The sequence below is a fragment of the Azolla caroliniana genome, unplaced genomic scaffold, assembly GCF_043228905.1.
Source record: "Azolla caroliniana isolate FFs.n. ecotype wild unplaced genomic scaffold, voAzoCaro1.0.p SCAF_4, whole genome shotgun sequence".
Lineage (NCBI taxonomy): Eukaryota > Viridiplantae > Streptophyta > Polypodiopsida > Salviniales > Salviniaceae > Azolla > Azolla caroliniana.
In genome coordinates this window covers 21271696-21294969 of record NW_028230439.1, presented here as the reverse complement: position 1 = coordinate 21294969, position 23274 = coordinate 21271696, and the positions used below count along the sequence as shown (strand labels likewise).

Sequence of the window (23274 nt, the reverse complement as noted above, 5' to 3'; positions counted from 1 at the left end):
AACCCCACTCTCTATTTCCGATATTTGTCCCTCAAACATAACAATATACATATACTCCAATTATGCAGTAACCAACAAAACATATGAATCAAAGTATAATCTCCATCTCATTATTTGGACCATTTTGAACATGTTGCGTAAAGCCACTTCGAGAAAGGCCCAAAGAACAAAGGGTTAGAACTTACCAAATCTCCGAACAATACTTCCAAATGGAATGAGCGATAGGGCATTGTATAAACCTATGTGTACTCCCTTCTAATGGAATGGTGCAAAAGGTTACATGTGCCACATCTCAAATCTCTCTTGCGTTTAAAATCAAACCAAATGATTGGCCACTAGTCATCACTCTCCAAATAAATACCCTTGCACGAATAGGTAATTGGGAATGCCAACTACATGTTAACATTTTCCACCGCCTGAATCTAACTAAGATACATTCCACTTCCTCTTTCCTTTATCTAAGAGCCTATACGACGAAACCATGCAATGTTATGACCTATAGTTGTTCAAACATCAATAAACCCAAGGAGTATTATTTGCTGGCATTGATAAAGATCCATGCAATAAAGTTGTGCTCTACAACTTTTCGCAAATAAAAGGGGAACACATGACATACTTTTGGCATCTTCAAATTTCTAACAACCTTTGAGGTTCAACATCATCCATAGCAATCAGGTCTATCATCCCTAATCGAAACAAACGATTGAATCAAGACATCAATTCCTCTTTTCCTTTTTAGTATATAAAAATTTAGACAAAACAAGTAAGTTCTTTCTATGATGAATTATATCGTTGTTCGACTATATAATGGTTCCCATTCAAATATAACAAAACTCCTTGCCAAGATTTTATCGATTGTAGAGCACATGTAGAATGTCGAATTTAAATTTGAATGCTTCCATTAGCCAATTACAACCATGACTCTTGAATACTTGGTCTTCAATTCACCAATTCAACAATCTCTATAAAATATTGTAGCATCATACAAACCCATGGTTGATCATGTCATCGCACAACTCTCAATGTTACGGGCATGACCATATAATATCTCGTGGTAAGTTTTACCGTAGTATTCTATACACGTGGATAAAGTGTGAGGGTTAAATGAGAGTGTAAAGAAGGGGGGGATTACTTTTATTGAGATAACCCATTAGGCCAAGTGTGAACTTCTTGGGGGCCTTGGGTTTGGCTATAAATATGAGGCCTAGCTACCCTCATTTCATCATGGCTTGACTACGTCGAGACTCCGTTCTTGTGGTGGGTCACCTCTTGTAGTGTGCACACCAACACCAAGTACGACTCGACGGGTAGTTAGGCCCCATATTTATAGCCAGACCCAAGGGCCCCAAGCAAGTTCACACTTGGCCTAATGGATTGTCTCAATTCCGAGGATTAAAAGTAATCCTCCCCTTCTTTACACTCTCGTTTAACCCTCACACTTTATCGACGTGTATAGAATACTATGGTAAAACTTACCATGGGATATTATATGGTCATGCCCGTTACACTCAATAACAAAATTTGTCTACATATAAAATGCGTATTCAAGTTCAAAACACCACCACCACCACCTACTCGTTTTAGAGTAGCCAAACAATCCCATGCAACCCCCCTCTTATACTTCTTCCTCTACAACATGAACTAAAGAGGTTGCAACGCCGCCTATAATCTCTTCTAAATCCAATGAAGCACCACTCTAGGCCATACATGAAATGACCATGATTGCATTTTCCCCCAAGTTATTGTCAAGCAAGTATACTTTTGAGACACCTTTGCTTGTAGGGATAGATTTTTTCAATGTTAGAGAGCCTCAGCTTGGCTATATGGCTTAGTGCTCAAATAACAAAAACGTTCCTTGTTCATGATGTCAATCAAGCTACTCTTATAGTATTTATCATGATTGCCCATATACACTAAAATGCATACATAATCACTATCATATTTTGTGCAACATATCTCATTTTAAATGCCACCTCTTTAAAAATAAAGTATCTTCACTTTCTCAGCTTTTTTAAAAAAGGTATTTGTGTCAAAGATATCCCATCCATCTATACAATACGATATCCAACAGCTTGTTAAGATATTATCTATGTCTCATTCTTCGGTAACGGGCTACAATATAGGCTATAGCATTTGACAATTTGACCAAAATAATATGAGCTTATTGTGTAAACAAAACAATCCTTGTGATTTTTTGGCATTAAAGAAACACCAATCATCTCATGGTTAATCCAAAAATACACTAGGAAATGCTCTGGGTTCTTATTACAAATTTAACATTCTCCCCTTAGAGAGCAAAAGCATGCATCATAAATATCAATATTATAGGATGTGCATTTGTCAAAACAAATGCTGAGTTGTGAAATATCACATTCCATATTATTTCTTGTTCAGATCCTAGAGAATCCAATACCATACTAAATGTTTGGGACCGAATCAAGGAACTCATTGATGTCGTGAATATTGTGATAGAAGAAAGTCCCAGGTTTTCGGCGACTATGAGATAGACATGTTGCCCCAAAACCTATATATTTCTTTTTCTGATGGGCTATCGCAATGTCTGCAAACCTTGTGATCATCTCACTTTTAATAACGGATGATTGATGTTTGAAATCATCTAAATGCATCCACTACACAGAACAAAATACCATCGTCATCATGTGAATAGATAAAACAGTCTTAGCAAGAGTAAAAACGTGCTTCACTCTCATAGCATACCTTGGCTGCTGCTATTGCAGTTTCCTTCGCCACTATATCCGATGATGATGCTTCCAAAAAACAAAGAAATAAGAGATCCGACTTGCCAAATGCAACATCATGTGCTTGCCTATAGAAAAAGAAATCACCAGGTGATAAACATAACGTATTCAAAACACATTTCCATTATTCCTAGATTGAAAGCATTTTTCTGAGACTAAAGCCTAGATTTGCGTGATAATGATGCAGCAATCTGAGAAACTATAAATGAGTTGCAAATAAATGTGACTACAGACAAGAGTTCTCCTAATCATAAGGTCAAAAAGATATAATGTGAAGGTCAACAAGATATTATCATTTTACATGTAACTATATTTATACCTTCAGTGACATTTCCTATTTATTTAGCATCCTTTAAGATGCATAAGGGATTGCCAATCTCTCACAATGGTACACTGTAGGAATTATGTGTAACTGGAAAATTTTGAAACAATTGAAAATTGAGACACCTGACCTGAAGCCAAGTACTTCAACAAATTTGGTTTGAACCTGTTATTCAATGCAATCATGGTAACTATTAGAAGATCTAAGCTCAAATTATCCATCTAATTTGTCTACTTACCGATGTTTCCTCTTTTACTCCACGCATTATCCCAGTCATGATGTCTTCTCCCTGTCCATACAAAAGAATATATACATGGTTAATAGAAAGTAATAGATTTTTTTAAAAAGATTAGAGGATATTATGAAAGAGAAGCAAAAAATCCATGCACACCCAAAGGTTGGTTATCCATAAACCATGGGAGTTACTGCCTACTTCATATGCTTTGCACCAAACTTCTCGTGTAAATATTCAAAAGATAAATTTAAATGCCTCAAATTTTCCTAATTTTCACAAGTACTAAGCTTTCACAACTGCTCACCGTGTGTATCATATTACTTGGCACCTTCCAAAAACCAGCATCCCTTGTAGGGCCAGTTAGTTCTTGTACAACCAAGATCTAAGAGAAAAGCAGCATAGGATCATTTGCAGAAAAACAAACAATCTTCAGCACAAAGTAGCGAAGTGTGAATATATACCTCATTTTTGTCATTTATTACAATTGCAGCAACTCCAACTTGATGAGAAGCATTAGGAGGAAGCGTAGATGGACTCTCAGGAATCCAGTATGTAAGCATGATGTAGTCAGGTTCAGCATGGTGGTACACAAAGCCCTCCTGGAACACGTCATACAAAAGATATATCATCATTACAAATATACACTTAAAATTGAGCAGAAGCCAAAGAATATGTTGATAAAGTAAAGGCTCAGCACGGTGATGCACAAAGATCTCCTGGAGTGAAGCGTTCAAAAGATTTATCATCATTACAAATGTAGACATAAATTTGAACTGAAGCCAAAGAATATTTTCATGATACCTATCCCAGTGCATCCATTTGTTTCCTTTCTGTAGGTGGACACAACATAGACAGGCTTTGAATACAATATGTCCTTGTTAGATTGCATGCTATTGCAAGATTCTAATAGTACATAAAAGGAAAAGATCTGTGTATGATATCTGGTATCTCCCTAGAACTTAACAAAAGACATAACTTTAAAACTACCTCAAATATGCAGCATAAATTTGTCCAAATGCAATGACGAGTTCCATGAGATTTATATTTACTTCTCTTCCAGCAACTCAAACATGTTACTAAAATCAATAATAGATGTTCTAAATGTAAAGAACTACATTACCTCAACAGCAGGTTGGACAAGGTTTGAATTCTTAATTGCTAGCTTTAGCCAAATCCCTTTAAAGGACTGCAAGAAAGCAAACATTGAATCGAAGAAATCTGATGCAAATAACAACTCTATATTCCAATACCACAGACACAATGATTTAACACTTCAAATCAAAGAGGTGTGTGTTATGCAGCAAATAACAACTCTATATTCCAATACCACAGACACAATGATTTAACACTTCAAATCAACGAGGTGTGTGTTTAAAATGTTGCGGGACAGAAAATACTGCATACAGGAGAATTAAAATTACTTGTTTGAAAATTTGATGACAGCATCTAAAAGGGAGCGAAATATTTTCATGAACATTTTACAATCCTGGTTAATTATTGGAATATAAATACTTATTTATAGATATGTGTACAATACGTCTTCTTTTTCAATGCTTCAATTAATGCAATATAACATACATAAACGCACAAGTAAACTCTACTCTTCCAGAACATAAATTGCTTCAAAGTGGATTTGGATATTTACTACTCAATTATCATGGTTATACATAAAGCCGTGCGGAATGAATCTATGCTTCGTCATGCTACATTAGCTCCATATCTGGGCCGAGGAAAAGGAGAAAAATGCATACCATTGATTTCCAGAATTGTTTCTCTACTCCTATAAGCCTACACTCCAATCATCAATATGGAGGGTAGAGCATGTGGGCAAGAAATTAAGATATTTGACAACGTGCCCCAAGCCAGATACAACACCTGCCAACTTCCCAGTAATAGGTAGAGTGAGAACGCAAAATGGACACGTACACAGTTTGGGAGAGCGCTCTGTGTCATTTTATGGTCACATGGGATATATTGGCTCCTCATTGATGTTAATAAATCATTGTTAAGTACTTGGAGAATGAGATTATTTGGTATGGTAGGTAGTTTTCTATTACTTTGTCTAGTACATGTTGTTTGCTTGACACTAACCTACAGGTCCTCAACACATTCCGCTGCACCAACATCTGAGATATACAACAGTTTCACTAAATTATTTACATCTATTTGGGTTAGTTCTTCAAAGAAATGAGACCACATTTTAAGAGATAGTCTCTCAATCAGTCTAGAGGCCATTCTGGCTGGTTAAAAGAAGTTAACCCATTTCCCTCACTAATTGTATTGTAGTCTCCAATACCTAAGGGTGTCAAACACCACCTTATGCAATTGGGATGGTAAAGTTGTAGCTCCTTGAGTTAAAAATCCACTAAAAGGGTGCCAAAATCTTTACAGTTAATAATGCCCTGAGTTGGCTCTGACAATTGGGCATGTAACAATGTGAAACTGGGCATTGGGGGCAAAAGTGATGAGAGTAGTCGAGTATGCGCATGCATTGGTAATGTTCTTGAACATCATGAGTCTCTATTCACTTTCACAGGTATTACGTGAAATGTAATATTTGTGGTCTCACTTTTTTGGAAAATAAAATAAAATATTTATGGTCTCATGGGTCATATTTTATCTCAGAAGACAATAAAAAAAATCTATATATCTATCTATCTCACACATGTATGTACCTTTGCTCTCCAGTGATCCAAAGATACTCTGAGACGCTCGATGAAGTGAGAAGGAGCTGCAGGAAAGTCAGCTGAATCGACGATGAAGCCACCATAGCGATCTTCTTTACCTGAGAAGATTAGAAGATCTTTGTCTGAGCTACTGGAGTCCATAGTCGGGCGTTCAGATGAAACAGGGAAGCAGGCATGAGGAAAGAAGGAAGCATTTTGAATTTATATAAGGAATCGACGACACAGACACAGACACAGACACAGAATCAGTCTTTGAAAGAGACTCGCAGGGGCAGCAAGGCAGAATTAAGCTAACGAGCTTCACTTGCGTTTGTTTGGTACACCAAGCTCCAATAATGAATGGGGTCACTACAATCCATATGTATCTTATGTATGTATGTATGTATGTATGTATGTATGTATGTATGTATGTATGTATGTATGTATGTATGCATGTATGTATGTTATGTATGTTATGTATCTATGTATGTATGCATGTTATGTTATGTATGTATGTACATCATATAATGTTAACCCAAGTACAACCTCACCAAATGTTTTGCTAATTTGGTTTTTTAACCGTCTATGAGTAGTCCAATTGTAGGGGCATTTGAAAGAAAACCTTCTTCAGATAAGTATAGGCATGTACGACATTTCTATGAAAGCTGTGGGACTGATTATAAATGAAAGTCGGGTAAGTGAAGCTCATGCATCACATACAGTGTGCGTAGACTCAAGGGCGTTCAATGGAGATGTTTATGAGCGTATTACTTTTCTGAAGTAATTGTCTAATTTGTTAGGAATGATGGGACCATTCCTATCTAACACGATATGGTAGCCCCTACCCATCAAGGGCTTAGACCATAATAAACGACACATATATGTATATTTGACCACCAAGTCATGAACTCATGGGTGGTATGTTTTTTGGGGGGTCTACCTCATATATTTTTTTTTTAGATTATTTGTGTCCTAAACTCTTGCAATTCCCTTTGCATTACACAAAGTATGTGTAGTCTTCATTTTGTGTCGTTTGGAAACATTAGTTTATAGGTAGACTTTTGCTTGTCTCGTATCTTTCCATTGGCCACTTGGTCATATGTAGTGGTAAGGGAGAGCTTCACTCCTAGTCGCTTGAAGAGCTCCTTATCCTCATTTGCAATCAACTCTCACCTACCTAGCACTATCTTTCCAACACCTCCGTACTTGTAGATAATGTCTTTGCCCAAGAACTTTCATATTGCCATTGTTATCTTGTTGCTTAGGGCTCTTCCCTCCACTTGGTTTTTCAGGTCTTCTCTTGCTAGCACCAAGTATGTCATTTGCCCCCATTCCATCGCCATGGATACCATGTACCCCATCCATTTGAAGTCTATGGTCATTGGGTAAGTAGGGTGCAACTCATCTCTATGTCGTACATTCGAATATATTTGGTAACTCTCACATGTCCCCACGAAATTGGCGACAACCTTGTATATTCCCAACCACCAATACTTCTTGTTTAGCTTCTTGAAGGTTGCCCGAGGACTTTTGTAGAACTTAGACACCAAAGTTGTTTGTTCCGCCTTGTGAACAGCCATTAGTAGCACTCTCATCCTCTCTTTTTTCATTGAAATATTTTCTTTAGTAGTATTAAAAATGGCCGAAGGCTACAACTTGAAGTTATCTACCCAGAGGCTTACAACGTAGAATGAAAGACGAAAACATTACAATGGCGCTAGCCATGATGACCTATGAAAACCACAAAGGAGAATGAAAGACAAAAAGAATGACATTGGAATCTTATATGTATTGAACGTAGAACATAGTGGGCAATAATGGTTAGTCCACACCACTTCCTCTTACATTGTCATCTGTTCGAGTGTAACACTCTCGTCCTCTTCTTTGAATGCCTCTAGAGATATCATCCTTGTAGAAAATACTTGTATGTTTTCTTTTTTATCCTTTGTGCTTGCTCCTTCAACTATGAAGCGTCTACTTCATTGAGCTCAAGAATTTGCCTATATGCAGCTACCCCCCCTCATAAGTTCGTTTTTGTTGAAGGCATTGAGCGCTTGCACATTTTGTTCCTTAAAAGATGCTTAGGATGCTTTAAAGAACTGGAGAGCATCATCTTCATCTTCCGACACCATGTGCAAACACTATGCCCCATAGCTCTCTCTTTACTTGGGCATAACCATATTGTCACTCTCTCAACACCTTTTTTTTGACATGTCAGTCTTCATCTTCACCCTCTTGGTTGATGACCCATCCAATCCCCGTTGGATTCATATCTATTGTCATGTATATGGACATTGTTTCTTTGTACACATCTTTTCTTAGGTTGGTGTCGTTACCAACACTCTTTTAAACATTTTCGTCGCTTATGTGTGCTCGTCTTCCCATTTGAATTTTCACCCCTCCTATACATGGCATTATGATGCAATGATGCCTAAAGTGAGTTGCTAAATGTGGCAAATAGTGAAAGTACTAGAGTGATGCAATCAACAATGCATTTTCACGTCATTAACTACATTTTCTATAGTAGTAATCCTACACTTGTTGTCAATTCTACTCATTTCTTTTTGCCAAAGATGCATCTTGATATTAATGATAATGTGATTAAATTTCACCACTGTTAGGTTTTCCATCTATATCCATAAATGGAGATTTCCACTTTACTAGAGAATTTTAGGATAAAGCTTATTATAGAACTAGAACACCATTAATGGGTTCCATAGAACAAACCCAATCTCATGGACAAATCTAACAAGTGTTAAAATCAATAGGGATATGCTTCAAGCTTATGGGGACAATGTCTTCCTATTCTGGAGCTTTCTCCAAACTTACATTGATTGGATATTGATGTATGGTCTTATCCATGAACCTAGGTCAATCTCACTAGTTATCGTGACCATTTATTTATACACAATATGAACCATCTAAAGGATATACAAACATATGTTGCATATTGTACGACACAAATTTTGAATTCTCAAGATAAGAGCATGTTTTTTTTCACATGAAGTTCTCAAGTTAGAAGACATAAGGGCCAAATCTCTTCTTATCAAAGAAGGCTCGAGTTATGTTGAGTCCATGTCAACGTAGTTATGGCTCTTGTTGGATATGGATCTAGAAAGCAAAAGAGGATTGTTGATACAAGGAAAACAAAAGAATCTCATCAAGATATTATTAAAGAGGGAGTGGTGGGGTAGTTAATTATACAATCAATGGATTAGTTGTTATAGTCAATATTGGTGGTGACAATTGTAAAGCTATTTTGTCCATGTTAGCCCTGTATGTATAATAATCACATAGAATAATGGCTCCAATTGTATCATTCGTCCAAAATAAAAAATGTTTCCACAATATATAATATGATATTTATTTTGTTTGGGGTTCCTTTGTGTTTTGGATAACTATAGGGTCATGATTTACTTGGTCCACCTATAGACTCTTTTGATATAGTGAAATGACCATGTTTGTAATATACTATATAGGTCAGATTCCACATTCATAAGCATTATAAGTGTCATGTACACGAAGTAACCTTATCGTACCTTGCTTCCATCTACGACAAATCAACTCCCAATTGTTTCTTCATTGCTCAATAAAATATTGAAAGCATGATGTCCCTTGTAATCGTCATTTTGATTATCTCCCTAAGAGCAATTTCTTCAACATCTAATTTAACACCTTAATTTAAATATAATAATCTCACACTCATAGACTACATGAAGATTTTGTAGTCTTAATCATTCAGCTACCCAATCACAAAGTTCTTCCCCTTGATAGTGAAATCCATGAAGAAGGTGTGCATTTCTTGATCTCAAATACAAAACCTACATAGTTAAAGCCAATAACAAATAACATGTTTTACAGTAACTTCTTCAATGCCCAATAGAATATTCTTAAGGTATTGTGTCCCAATTAATCGACATTCTTATCATCTATGTAATAACAATTTTTTCAACATCTAATTTAACATTAAACTTAAATAAAAGAATCTCAAACTCATTGACACCATAAAGAAGTTGTACTCTTCAGCATTCAAAGGTGTACCATTTGATACTGAAACCCAGAAGAATTTGTGCATTTCATGATCTCAAATGCAACATCTACATATTTAAAGTCAATAAGCACTAGCTTGTTTTACGATTCTGATTCTCCCTATTGACATAGTCATATTTAATTATAAATTCTTCAACTACAAAACCTCAGCTTGATAATCATTAAGCTAGGGGGAGAGGTTTAGGAGAATTGGTAAACATATGGAAGTGTTCTAAAGTCAATGGGGACTAGGCATGAATGCCATTTAACATGAGGTTGACTCTTTCTTCTTCTTTTGGTAGGTAGCTATTGTTAGGAAAGGCAAAGACTTTCTCTTTTATAAGGAAATTTAGATTCTACATAGCAAAAAGACATTGTGGATAAAACAAAAACAACAGAATCTTGTTAAGTGATAATTGAGGAGTGATTGGTTGTGTAGTTAATGCAATTGATGTATTGCTCATTAGAGTCAATAGCTTAATGTATTCTAGTCATCATTTGGTAAGAGTATGGAAGTTAGTTCATCAATGCAAAAAGGGATGTTGATAAAAGGAAAACAAAAGAAATTGTCAAGTTACAATTGAAGAGCAAGTGGTTGCACATTGGAGATATTGGTTCTCAAAGTCAATAGCCAAATGTATTCTAGTCAAGTTTTAGTGAGAATGTTGAAGCCAACTCTTGAATGTTGGAATTGTATGTTTGATCGCAGAGAGTAGTGGATCCCGTCGGATCATTTGTTTAGAATAATCATGATTCCATAACTTAATAATATAATCTTTAATAATATAATCTTTATTCTAGATTTCTATTGGGACATATTTACTTTGTCCACTCATAGACTCTTTTGCCTAAGTAAAATAACCCTGTTTGCTATCTAGATCACATTCAATAGCGTTATAAGGTATCCGCAACACAAACTAGCCTCATTGTCCGTTGTTTTCGTCAAGGATAACGTGACAATGATTGTTGCTTCTTCATTGCCCAATAAATATTAAGAAAGTTTGATTCCCCCTTAATCAACATTTTGATCATCTCCCTAAGAACAATTTCTTCAACATCTAATTTTACATTTATTATATATATATTTTTTCAAAAAAAGATACTACATTTGTATTAGAAAACGTCGTAAGGCTATACATACATACAAGATATACTACAAATCCCCTTTTTTTCCTAAATTCTAACCATTGGCTTAAATAAATACTTTGGTGCAGATTAAAACCACTCCATCTTATCAAAAAGCCGTCTATAAAATATACATATGCCCCCGATGACATGAAACTCCAATCACTTAAGCTCTCCTTGGTGCATATTACCTTGCATACTATCCAACAAACTTAAGATTATGCACAATCTCTATCCAAATCCCAGAAATTATGTGGGCAGGTCTTTCAGTCACATTTTGAAATACCTTCAAACATCAGGCCTTCCGAATATACAAATTCGTAATCCTACTTACCAATTCCCATAGTTGAGGTTTATCCATCTCTATTCGTGGATTCAAAGGTATCAAAATTTTTTCCATCAAACCATGTCTCATCACAATAGCATCTAATTTAACATCTTAACTCAAACATAAAACTCTCAAACTAATAGATCACATGAAGAATTTGTGCTTCTAGTCATTCAACGAACCCTAATTGCGAAGCTATTTCCTTGATACTGAAACCCTTGAAGAATTTGTGCATTTCGTGATCTCAAATACAATGCCTACATATTTAAAGGTAATAAGCACTATGTTTTATTATTACAAGCCTCCGGATTGACATTGTCATATGTTATCACCAATTATTCAACCAAAAAACTTCACCTTGATAATCATTGAGTTAGAATGAAAGGTTCAAGAGAATTGGTGACCATACAGAAGTGTTTTGAAGTCAATGTGGACAAGGCATCGAATTCCATTTTATGAGCATGACTCTTTCTTCTTTCAGTAGGTTGCTGTTGTTAGGAAAGTTTTGTTTGTTAACGATTATTTTATGAGGAATTTTAGGTTCTCCATTTGTAAAAGAAATTGTTCATAAAACAAAAACAAACGAATCTTGTTAAGTGATAATTGAAGAGTGGGGTGTTAATGCAATTGATTGATTGGTCGTTAAAGTCAATAGCTTAATGTAATAAAGTAAAATGTAGGTTCTACATTTGCCAAACCGGTTAAGCCTAAACCAAACCATGGCCGATTCCTTCAATGCAAAAAGGGGTTATTGATAAAAGGAAAAACAAAAGAATCTCCTCAAGTTATAATTTGAGATCAAGTGGTTGTGTAGTTAGCGTGATGGAGGGATTGTGTAGTTATGATCTAGTCAAGTTTTAGTGAGAATGAAGCTTGTTCTTCACTCCGAGACCCTCGTGTCTAATCATATATTGTAATGTATCCCGCCGTATTATTCGTTTCCATGATTCCACAAGTTGTTGATGATGAAATCTTTATTTTCTCTAGGGTTCATTTGTGTTTTGGATTACTATTGGGCCACGATTTACGTGGTCCACCAATCGGTTCTTTTGTTTTTTCATGAAAAAATATCCTCCATTTGTATTAGAATTAAAGTGGCCAGAGGCATTATACAAGTCCAACATCATATATGACCATAGTCAATCTTTGTAGGTAAAGATAAATAAGAAACACACCTAGCCAATCTTTAGAGGCAAAGAAATACAATGAAGCGATAAACGTCTCCAAATCAACAAGATGAATAGTCCAACCTCCAGAAAAAAACCAGCAAAGGAGTCCCAATATACGTGAAGCATTGAACCAAAATTGTCCCCCTTCAACCACCTCAATGCCTCCTTTACATCACCTTGTAGTTCATATCTAGACATCAATGCAGTCCAAGAGACGACGTCTTGTTTGGATGTACACCCTCATGAAGCATTTGGTGAAATAACATGAGAACATCTTTCCTACATTCACACTCAGAGTATCCAAACAATGTCAATGTCCAAGAGACAACATCTCTGGCTGTCATACTGTTGAATACACTCTTGGCATTATCTATACACTTATACTTAGCGTACATCTCGACAAGAGCACTTACAACCATCATATCATTTTCCAATCCTTGATGTACTATGTGTTTATGAACTGTCTTAACCCCATCTTCCAAGCATGTTAGAGGAGCAAATGCTTTCACCATGTTTGCAATGCTATCTATATCATATTCCACCTACATTGGCATTATAAGGTATCCTCCATGTGAACTAGCCTCATCGTACTTCGCTTATATGGAGGACAACTCAACACTTGATTGCTTCTTCAATGCTGAATAAAATATTCTTAAAGAATTGTGTCCCCCTTAATCCAAAAACAAAAACATATATATTAAGGATTAATACAAACTTATCTAAAATATAAAAAAATAGTTTTATGTTTCTTGGTCTCTTTCACAATTACCAAAACCTGCTTCGGTAGCTTACGGAAACCTCACCGATGGCTAGAGTGAGAGATTAGTGATTTACTCTATCCCCTTTTTCCTAATGTTCTCTTGAGATTTATGTATGTTCCTAGTGCCAATGTCTTCATAGTTCTTGTCCTAGATGCCAAATACTTAACAAGATCCATATCACACAAATCTAGCAAGCGTAATTTGTTCAACAACCCCACCATTAAGCACTACATGAGAGTTGCATTTTGCCCTAGTAGAAATGTAAGTCGAGGCATGCAAGTTTCAAAACCCATGCCATGCATGATTTAAATCATCTCTCTCACACAAATGAAAACACACAATTATATTTAATAAATGTGTGTGGAAAACACCACAATGGTACCACAGTTGCATCATACACCAATACATGGGTATTTGGACATGTTGAATTGCCAATAGGCAAGACAAATATTTCATCAAGGAAAGAATTTCAACTCTACTCCAATAAACAAAATAAGCACATTAGCAATCCAACTTCCATAGATATGCTCTAGTTCCATAGCCTGTCATTAAATACAAGAGCATTGTGCATACTCAATTATAATGCAATCCTCAATATTTCAGAACTAGGAAAATGATCTCCATGTCTAATAGACCAAAGGGAATTGTGCAAACAACCATTTTCTTAGTATAAAACTACGGGACAAAACTTGAGAAATTTGAGAAATGTAACTTCGAATCTAACAAGTAGTGCGTCAAAATGAAGTGGTGTGTGAACTTCGGGATGTGGTAGCCATTGTGTTGTTCTTCTTCTTATTTGGTTTGTTTCACAGGAAGTCGTTTCTTTTTCCTCAAATTAAAAAGAAAAGAAAAGGTTCACCTTGGTATTAATGGAAAGATGCCGAAAGGCTACAACGAATTCATACATTATATTACAACCCTCATATCCAAATCAACTAGCATGTCAAGTATCAAAAGCCCTCATGTAGGGTTGTTCCAAGACGGGGGGTGGAAAAAGCCATCTTGATGGAGCATATCTCCACTTTATTCTTTCTCCAAAAGAGGTGAAGACCTCAGTGTTTTGCCAAATTTCGCGAAACTGTTGTTTACAAATCACAACCTCAGGCTCACCAGTTATTGCATCATATTGACCTCTTAAAGTATGTAAGAGCATTAACCATACCTCTTTGACTAACTCAACTGCATTCTGTTTAATTTTCTGAAATACACATTTACATCTAGCCTTCCACAATACCCAAACTACTAGAGAAGATATCGTAGACCAAATCATAGCCTCTTCCAAACAACAGACTGTTGTAGTATCAGATACCTCCAATACATGTCTTCCATCGGAGAGGAGAAGAAAATCACCAAACTCCTTTTCATAGTTCTGAATTTCTTTAGCTAATCTTCCCCATCTCACAAAACCCCATGTGTACACCTGCCTACCATAAATATGATATAACATTCTCAACATTCTTTTCCAAACAGCTCTAGCAATAGGACATATCCATAAAACATGGTAAACCGATTCAATGGGAGAACTACAACTATCACATTTTAAATCCTGGCAGTGTCCCCGCATCCATGACTTCATAGGAATGCCATAATGTGTCAACAACCATCTAAATAACACAACTTTTTTAGGAATTTGCATGGCCCATAACCATTTCCAAATCATAGACTCCACTGAATCGGTTACATTACCAAATCTCCAGAATTTACAAGCTGTTGGTGTAACAGTCACACCTCTCCTTAGCATTTCTCTACCCATTTTTACCAAGTATTAAAAAAATGGGATTTGCTTACCTAGAATTCCTTGCATTGATTTGATTTGCCATTTCCACTCACCAGGATCCCACAAAAGGCGATCAATGGGCTTATTCTCATAGACCCATAAATCAGAGAGATTGTTTACATCATTTGGATGTGGGTTCAATATCCATTTTTTTATCTTTCTTCCACAATATACGAATAGGGAACATATTCCCTTGAGTTACAATTTCATCTTCCACAACGAGAGAATGAAGTCATTCAGAAGGCAAAACATCAAAGTAAAGGCATTCATGAGAGTTTTTAGAACCCCTAACCCCCAATAAGACATGTAGGGCTGAAAATTTTCGAATGGAAAAGAGTTCCATAATATGAGAGTTTTCCTAGACTCGGCCAACAATTGATCAAATGAGGTTTGTGGACATTTCCTTGATCCAAACTCAATCACGACAAAGAAATTAAGTCATGGAGTGAACAAACACATTGGGGTTTGAAGATACAAAGAGTGAGAATGGAAAGAGATTGTTGAGGCCCATGGATCATTTGTAAATTTCAGTAAATAATGAAGCATTCATGAAATAAAATTTGAATAAAAGGAAATCCATTTTGATAGACCTTATCTAAATTAATAGGCCTTGTAGGGGAAATCGGAAATCCTTTAGTTGCTTGTTCGGATCTACATACACGCCTAATTGGATATTTTACTATAGATATTGTTTCTTTTATATGGCAAATGAGATTGAGGTTTCCTTGTTTCTGTATAAAGTTTGTCATAAAAGGAAATCTATTTTCCTTATTGTAATGCACATATTGGTTTGAAGTGTAAAGGTGTCTGGCATGGAGAGGGAGTATTTGCAAATTGTTCTAATGGTATCGCATGAAACGCATAATTAACTATCAAAATATTGTTCTTAAAAAACATGGAGCTTACTAGTACTTGCTACAAGCATGTCACTCATTGTCTCGGTGAAATAACAAAAGAAAAGTGCATTGCCATTTCATGAATTTGATGTGCTTTGTCAAGTTCCCCACAGTGGAGGATGTCCAAAAGACCAATCACCAATCATATTTATGATTCAATCAACTTTCAAATCAAATTTATGCCTCTTATTACCTAGGGCCTCGAGCTTAATGCACATGGCTATGGTTGTACCCATATTAAATTACAACTAGGACGGTTGTTAACAAGATCTCTGCTTTGTGCTACATGCTATGGTGTTCAAATAACAAAATATTCCTTCTTTTAGAGAATTTATGATATTTCTATGAACCTTCTTTTAGAGAATTTATTTGTCTTGATTGCATGTATCTAGTAAAATGCAACCCATAATATATCCAGCATATTGTGTGCAACGTATCTCATTTTATATGCTCTCTTTAAGAATAACGTCTCTTCATTTACTCAAAAGTTTTAAAAAAGTGTCAAGTAAGGTACTTGTGTTAAAGATATCCGTCTATTACAACACGACATCCAACTACTTGTTAAGATTTTAACATTTGTCTCATTCTTTTCTAACAGGATACAATCTAACCTTGAATTGGGCCCAAACAATGTGAGCTTATTCTGTAAACCAACATCATGGAATTTATTGGCATTAAAACATCTCCAATCATTTATGGTCAATCCAAAAACACACTAGCAAATGCTCTGGGTTAATATTACAACGCAAATCTTCTCCCACAAGAGAGCGGAAGGATGCATCATACACGTCAATATTATCATATTGTGCATTTGTCAAAACAAATGCTAAGTTGTGAAATATCACATTCCATATCATTTCTTGTTCAGATCCTAGAGAATCCAATACCATACTAAATGTTTGGTTCTGAATCATGGAACTCATCGATGTCGTGAATATTGTGATAGAAGAATGTCCCAGGCCTTCGGGGATTATGTGATAGACGTGTTGCCCCAAAACCTATATATTTCTCTTTCTGACAGGCTATCGCAATGTCTACAAACCTTGTGATCATCTCACTTTTAATAAGGGATGATTGATGTTTGAAATCATCTAAATGCATCCACTACACAGAACAAAATACCATCATTACCATGTGAATAGATGAAACAGTTTGAGCAAGAGTAAAGTGCTTCAGATTTATTAGATACCTTGGCTGCTGCTATTTCAGATTCCTGCACCACTATTTTCAATGATAACGGTTTCAAAAGACAAAGAAAGAAGAGATCTGACTTGCCAAATGCAACACCATGTACTTGCCTATCGAAAAAGAAATCAAAAGGAGAAAAAACATAATGAGTTCAAAACAAATTTTCATTACATAGATTGAAAGTCTAGATTTGCGTGATAATGGTGCAGCGATCTGAGAATCACATAAATGAGTTGCAAATAAAAGTGACCATAGAACGAAGAGTCCTTGTCCTAATCATAAAATCAACAACATATTATGCATTTTACATATACCTATATTTATAACCTCAGTACCATTACTTATTTACTTAGCATCCTTTAGGATGCACAAGGTATTGTCTATCTCTCACAATGGTTAAAAGCAGGAATTATGTGCAACTGGAAAGATTTGAAACATTTGATAGTTGAGACACCTGACCTGATGCCAAGTACTTCAATGAACTCAGTTTGAACCTGTTATTCAGAGCAATCATCAAAACTAATAGAAGATCTACTCTGTCGTTATCCAGCTACTTTGTCTGAAAAAAACCATAACATGACTTACAGATGTTTCCTCTTCTATTTCACGCACTATCCCATCCTTGAGGTCTTCTCCCTGTGCATATAAAACAATATATACATGGTTATTAGAAAATAATACATTTTTTGACAAGATTAGAGCATATATTATGAAAGAGAAACAAAAAATCACTACAACACCCACACCCAAAGGTGGGGTCATTCATAAAGCACGGGACTTACTGCCTATTTAATATGTGAGCCTATGCTTCCAACCAAACTTTGAGTAAGTATTCAGAAGATAAATTTAAATGCCTTCTTAAGCAATAAAGAAATTGCACATCCGCAAATTTTCCTAATTTTCTCAACAACGATGCTTTCTGATTATCATTGCTCACCATGTGTACCGTGCCACTTGGCACCTTCCAAAAACCAGTATCCTTTGTAGGGCCTGTTAGTTCTTGTACAACCAAGATCTAAGACAAAACTGATATATTTAGCAGCATAGGATTGTTGTCATATGGAGAAAAAAAAGGATCTTCAGCACAATGTAGCGAAGAGTGATTATACACCTCATTTTTGTCATTTATTACAATTGCACCAACTCCAACTTGATGAGAAGCATTAGGAGGAAGTGTAGATGGACTCTCAGGAATCCAGTATGTAAGCATGATGTAGTCAGGTTCAGCATGGTGGTACACAAAGCCCTCCTGGAACACGTCATACAAAAGACTTATCATCATTACCAACGTAGACTTAAAATTGAGCAGAAGCCAAAGAATATGTTGATAAAGTAAGGCTCAGCATGGTGATGCACAAAGATCTCCTGGAGCGAAGCATTCAAAAGAGTTGTCCAAAAGAGTTGTCATCATTACAAATGTAGACCTAAAATTGAACTGAAGCTAAAGAATATTTTCAGGATACCTATCCCAGTATATCCATTCGTTTCCTTTCTATAAGTGGAGACAACATTAACAGGCTTTGAGTGCAACATGTCCTTGTTCTGATTGCAAGAAATTGAAGTATTCTAAGTTACACTAGTAATATAAAAAAGGAAAATATCTCTGTATCATTTCTGGCATGTCTTTAAACCATAACAAAAGGTATAACTATAAAACTACCTCAAATATGCAGCATAAAGTCGTCCAAATGCAATGATTAGTTCTATGAGATTTCTAATTGCTTCTCTTCATGCAATTTACATATGTTACTAAAATCAACAAACGATGCTCTAAATTTAAAGAACTATTTTACCTCAATAGCAGGATGGACAAGGTTTGAATTCTTAATCGGTAACTTTAGCCATATCCCTCTAAAGGACTGCAAGAAACCAAACATTCAATCAAACAAATCTGAAATGTTATGCAGCAAACAAAAACTCTATATTGCACTCAATTATTTACTACATAATTATCATGGTTATACATAATGCCATGTGGAATGGATCTATGCTTCGTCATACTACATTAGCTCCCCCCATATGTAGGCCAAGAAATAGGAGAAAAATGTATACCATAGATTTCCAGAATTGTTTCTCTACTCCAGATTATAATTCTACACTCCAAATCATCAATATGGAGGGCAGAGCATGTGGGCAAGCAATTAAGATATTTGACAACGTGCCCCTAGCAAGATACAACACCAGTTGCCAACTTCCTAGTAATAGGTAGAGTGAGAACACAAAATGAACACGTACACCGTTTGGGAGAGTGCTCTCTGACCATTTATGGTCAGATGGGATATATTAGCTCCTCTAAAGTTGTAGATCCTTGAATTAAAAATCCACTGAAAGGGTGCCAAAATCTTCACAGTTAACAATGCCCTGAGTTGTCTCTGACAATTGGGCATGTAACAATGTGAAACGGGGCATTGGGGGCAAAAGTGATGAGAGTAGTCGAGTATGCGCATGCATTGGTAATGTTCTTGAACATCATGAGTCTCTATTCACTTTCACAGGTATTACATGAAATGTAATATTTATGGTCTCACGGGTCATATTTGATCTCAGAAGACAATAAAAAAAATCTATATATCTATCTATCTCACGCATGTACCTTTGCTCTCCAGTGATCCATAGATACTCTGAGACGCTCGATGAAGTGAGAAGGATCTGCAGGAAAGTCAGCTGAATCGACGATGAAGCCACCATAGCGATCTTCTTTACCTGAGAAGATTAGAAGATCTTTGTCTGAGCTACTGGAGTCCATGGTCGGGCGTTCAGATAAAATAGGGAGGCAGGCATGAGGAAAGAAGGAAGCATTTTGGATTTATATAAGGAATCGACGACACAGACACAGACACAGACACAGACACAGACACAGAATCAGTCTTTGAAAGAGACTCGCAGGGGCAGCAAGGCAGAATTAAACTAAGGAGCTTCACTTGCGTTTGTTTGGTACACCAAGCTCCAATAATGAATGGGTCACTACAATTCATATGTATCTTATGCATGTATGTTATGTTATGTTATGTTATGTTATGTTATGTATGTATGTATGTATGTATGTATGTATGTATGTATGTATGTATGTATGTATGTATGTATGTATGTATGTATGTGTATGCATGTATGTTATGCTATGTTATGTTATGTATGTATGTATGTTATGATATGCATGTATGTATGTTATGATATGTATGTATGTATGTATGTATGTATGTATGTATGTATGTATGTATGTATGTACGTATGTGCGTGTGTGTGTGTGTGTGTGTGTGTGTGTGTGTGTTTGTGTGTGTGTGTGTACATTATATAGTGTTAACTCTTAAGCACAACCTCACCAAATCATAAGAGAGGGCTGGCGAGGGAATCGCAGCCACGAACAAGGCAAAATAGCGCGTCAATATTAACGTGCCCTATTTTGACCACCACTTATATCATAGAGCGCTCTTCACCAGATAAAAGTACTAACGAGATAAAGTAACATAATAATTGTTGAAGAGAATAGCCTAGTGAAGCGCGCCAACCATAACGCGCCCAATTCGGATTGCCTCTATCACCAGTCGCCTTACTCTCTATCTGGAGACGCTCAACTATCTCAATGCAGGTGCCCTACTCAAATTAGATGCCTGACCCACTCTGAGTTAGTCGGCCGACTCAAATCGGACACCCAACTCAAATTCAGACATGAAATTCTTCAAAAAGGAAAATTTTGACATAAAAAATGTGACACCAAATTTCCACTAAGAAAACCTCAATCTTCAATTACACAAAACGTAAAACTTAAAACTTCAAATTACAAAATGTTTAAAATCTAACATCACAAAATGTCTACAATCCAAGTCCAAAACCCTACGGATGAAAACTGAATCCAACATAAGCAATGATTATGGCTGATGTGGGGATGATGGCAAAATTCAACCACAATTTTTGCAGCAATCAACATACGAGTCCCTGGAGGTCAAGGTCAAGCCATCACAATGCAAACATGGAACCTTCTCAGTCTCATATATTGGCAACCACCGCCTAGCCCAACTGGCACCTCTATGTAGTTTTCTAGTGTGGGATTTTGGAAGTGTTTGGGGAGCTGCCAATAAGTTCTTACGAGATGTTGATTGTCGCTCCTCTTTTCACACCAATTTGTTGCTTCTGACTTCCGAGTAAATGCTTACATTTACTTACTAGGTCTTGGCAATCACAATATGAGCATTGGGGCGAAACATTGTACCATAGATTGAAATTGGGCATGCTCAATATTCAAAACTAATATTGGTTCTCATCCACTATACGCATTTTGTTGGTAGTTGACACATACCTTTCGAGTATCCTCTCGACCTCTTTAAGTCTTGACCTTTGATCCCTACAATTTGCATTGGGTGCAAACCTACCACTCTCACATATTTTCTATTGTTGCATTTACCATTCTATGACGGTCCCTCCGATGCAAGTGTTGGTTTCACTGTCCCCAATTAAGCCATGCACTAGATCAGTAATAGATCTGTTTATTCTTCCTCTCAAGGAAATATACTCGATTCGGTAATGCAATGCATGAGTTTACACATCTGTTGATGGAGATGGCTGAATCTCTCGGCAACACTTACTTCGAGCAACAAGTTGTCCACACATTATTTTTTTGCGTGGAACTGACACAACAAAAGGCAACAATGTGTTTGCAACCATTGCCATTTGCAACAATCCAAGATTGACGGTCTTGAGCAACCACATTATATATAACATTGTATGGTCTCCAACATTTATCGATCACCATTGCATTTGGCCTCACTTTGGGCATCCTTGCGAATATGACTTGCAAGCAAGTTTTGAGTGCAATTTGCTCATTGTCTAACCCCTTATTAGAACTACATATCATGTACCATAATGGGATCCCAATCCCTATGGCATTTGGGGCAACCGCAACATATAATGGTATAGCTCGAATTGGTTTGTTTTAAACTTTGAGTCGATTTCCCAAGAGTTGGTTTGCGACAAACCCCCGCACATTTCCAACATCTGTTTATCTTGAATTATCAAGATAAATGGTTGCCTGGTGAGAGATCATGGTTCACCAAGCAAGTAGGGTTGGACATGAGCCACTTTCCCAAGATCTCGGAGTGCATAGGAATCTTGCATCATCCATGACCATTCAACCTCTGTCATGACACTCCCGATTTTCTACGTTATGGACCTCCTTTGGTATCATATGGACTAGCCTTGGACTTGTGATATGCCTCTTTACGCAGGCTCATTTGTGCAACATGTCGTGCACACCCAACATCAAATACTAGGTCATCTTTGCAACAAATTATGACATTTCGGCAAATGGTACACATCCCGTCTACTACTTGGTACATGACCATTATGAAGTTCATATATTGAAATGGTCATGGTCCCCCGCTCAACCCACCTTGTCAATAATTCCCACGTCAACATGGAAGGTACACCCACATCAAGATGTGCCCCTACATCATCAAGTGGAAGGATTCGCATGTCGCGACGTCCCAATGCAATTACAACCATACCTAGTCACGCACATACCCTTTTGGACCCCTTTTCGAAAGCGTGTGTGATACTTGGTTTGAACATTGTTGAGCATATCATCTACATTTAGGGATTCTACCTCAATCACTTCAATGGGACTAGTCTTGCTATATTTAACGACACGTAATGCTCCATAGAATAAGGTGGAAGCTTTTCTAGTGTGTACAAAACTATCGTAGAAAAGACACAACGTTGACTCTACTTTCCACTACCCTATGTGTAACCAATAACTAATCTTTTGCATTGTAATCCCATGTTCTCTTGGGAGTTGGGAATAACACTACAAATATATAATAGTGTTTATATGTTTATCGACATGTTTGAACTATTGCAAATGAGGACTCACTATATAAACAAAACTCAATGGTCTCAAAATGTGGAAACCAAACATCAATAGAATTAGCTTTCGTTTGTCCATGATGCATAACACCGATAAAAGAATCCCCATATTCTATAAAATGCGCGACAAGACAACGAAAACCCAAAAGACTTGTATAAAAAT

General features: G+C 36.4%; 1 protein-coding gene across 3 annotated transcripts; it reads right to left on the bottom strand.

The window, feature by feature from the left end:
- Positions 1–2139: 2139 nt before the first annotated feature.
- LOC147865386 (nudix hydrolase 8-like) lies at positions 2140–20057 on the bottom strand. 3 transcript variants are annotated; one of them, XM_087318174.1, is made up of 8 exons: positions 19849–20057; positions 4437–4502; positions 3778–3915; positions 3621–3698; positions 3320–3370; positions 3212–3246; positions 2719–2827; positions 2140–2630 (listed from the first exon to the last, which is right to left on the bottom strand). In XM_087318174.1, exons 1-8 carry the CDS (start codon positions 19999–20001, stop codon positions 2418–2420), a joined length of 843 nt encoding a protein of 280 aa, XP_087174300.1. In that variant the 5' UTR covers positions 20002–20057; the 3' UTR covers positions 2140–2417. The 3 variants fall into 3 exon arrangements, with proteins under 3 accessions (XP_087174300.1, XP_087174299.1, XP_087174301.1); XM_087318173.1 differs by lacking the exon at positions 19849–20057 and adding an exon at positions 5992–6322; XM_087318175.1 differs by lacking the exons at positions 2140–2630; positions 2719–2827; positions 3212–3246; ... (2 more) ...; positions 3778–3915; positions 4437–4502 and adding exons at positions 16724–17171; positions 17257–17365; positions 17715–17749; ... (2 more) ...; positions 18367–18504; positions 19049–19114 and having other exon boundaries at positions 19849–20054.
- Between the last annotated feature and the right edge of the window lie 3217 nt (positions 20058–23274).

What these genes read in the sequence shown, in the direction of transcription:
- LOC147865386 (XM_087318174.1), bottom strand. Translation starts at nt 20,001, where the DNA reads ATGGACTCCAGTAGCTCAGACAAAGATCTTCTAATCTTCTCAGGTAAA. An exon ending in CAAGTAATATGATACACACG is followed by an intron (nt 3,371 to 3,620) that starts GTGAGCAGTTGT and finishes TTGTATGGACAG; the next exon opens with GGAGAAGACATCATGACTGG. An exon ending in CTGCAATAGCAGCAGCCAAG is followed by an intron (nt 2,631 to 2,718) that starts GTATGCTATGAG and finishes TGTTCTGTGTAG; the next exon opens with TGGATGCATTTAGATGATTT.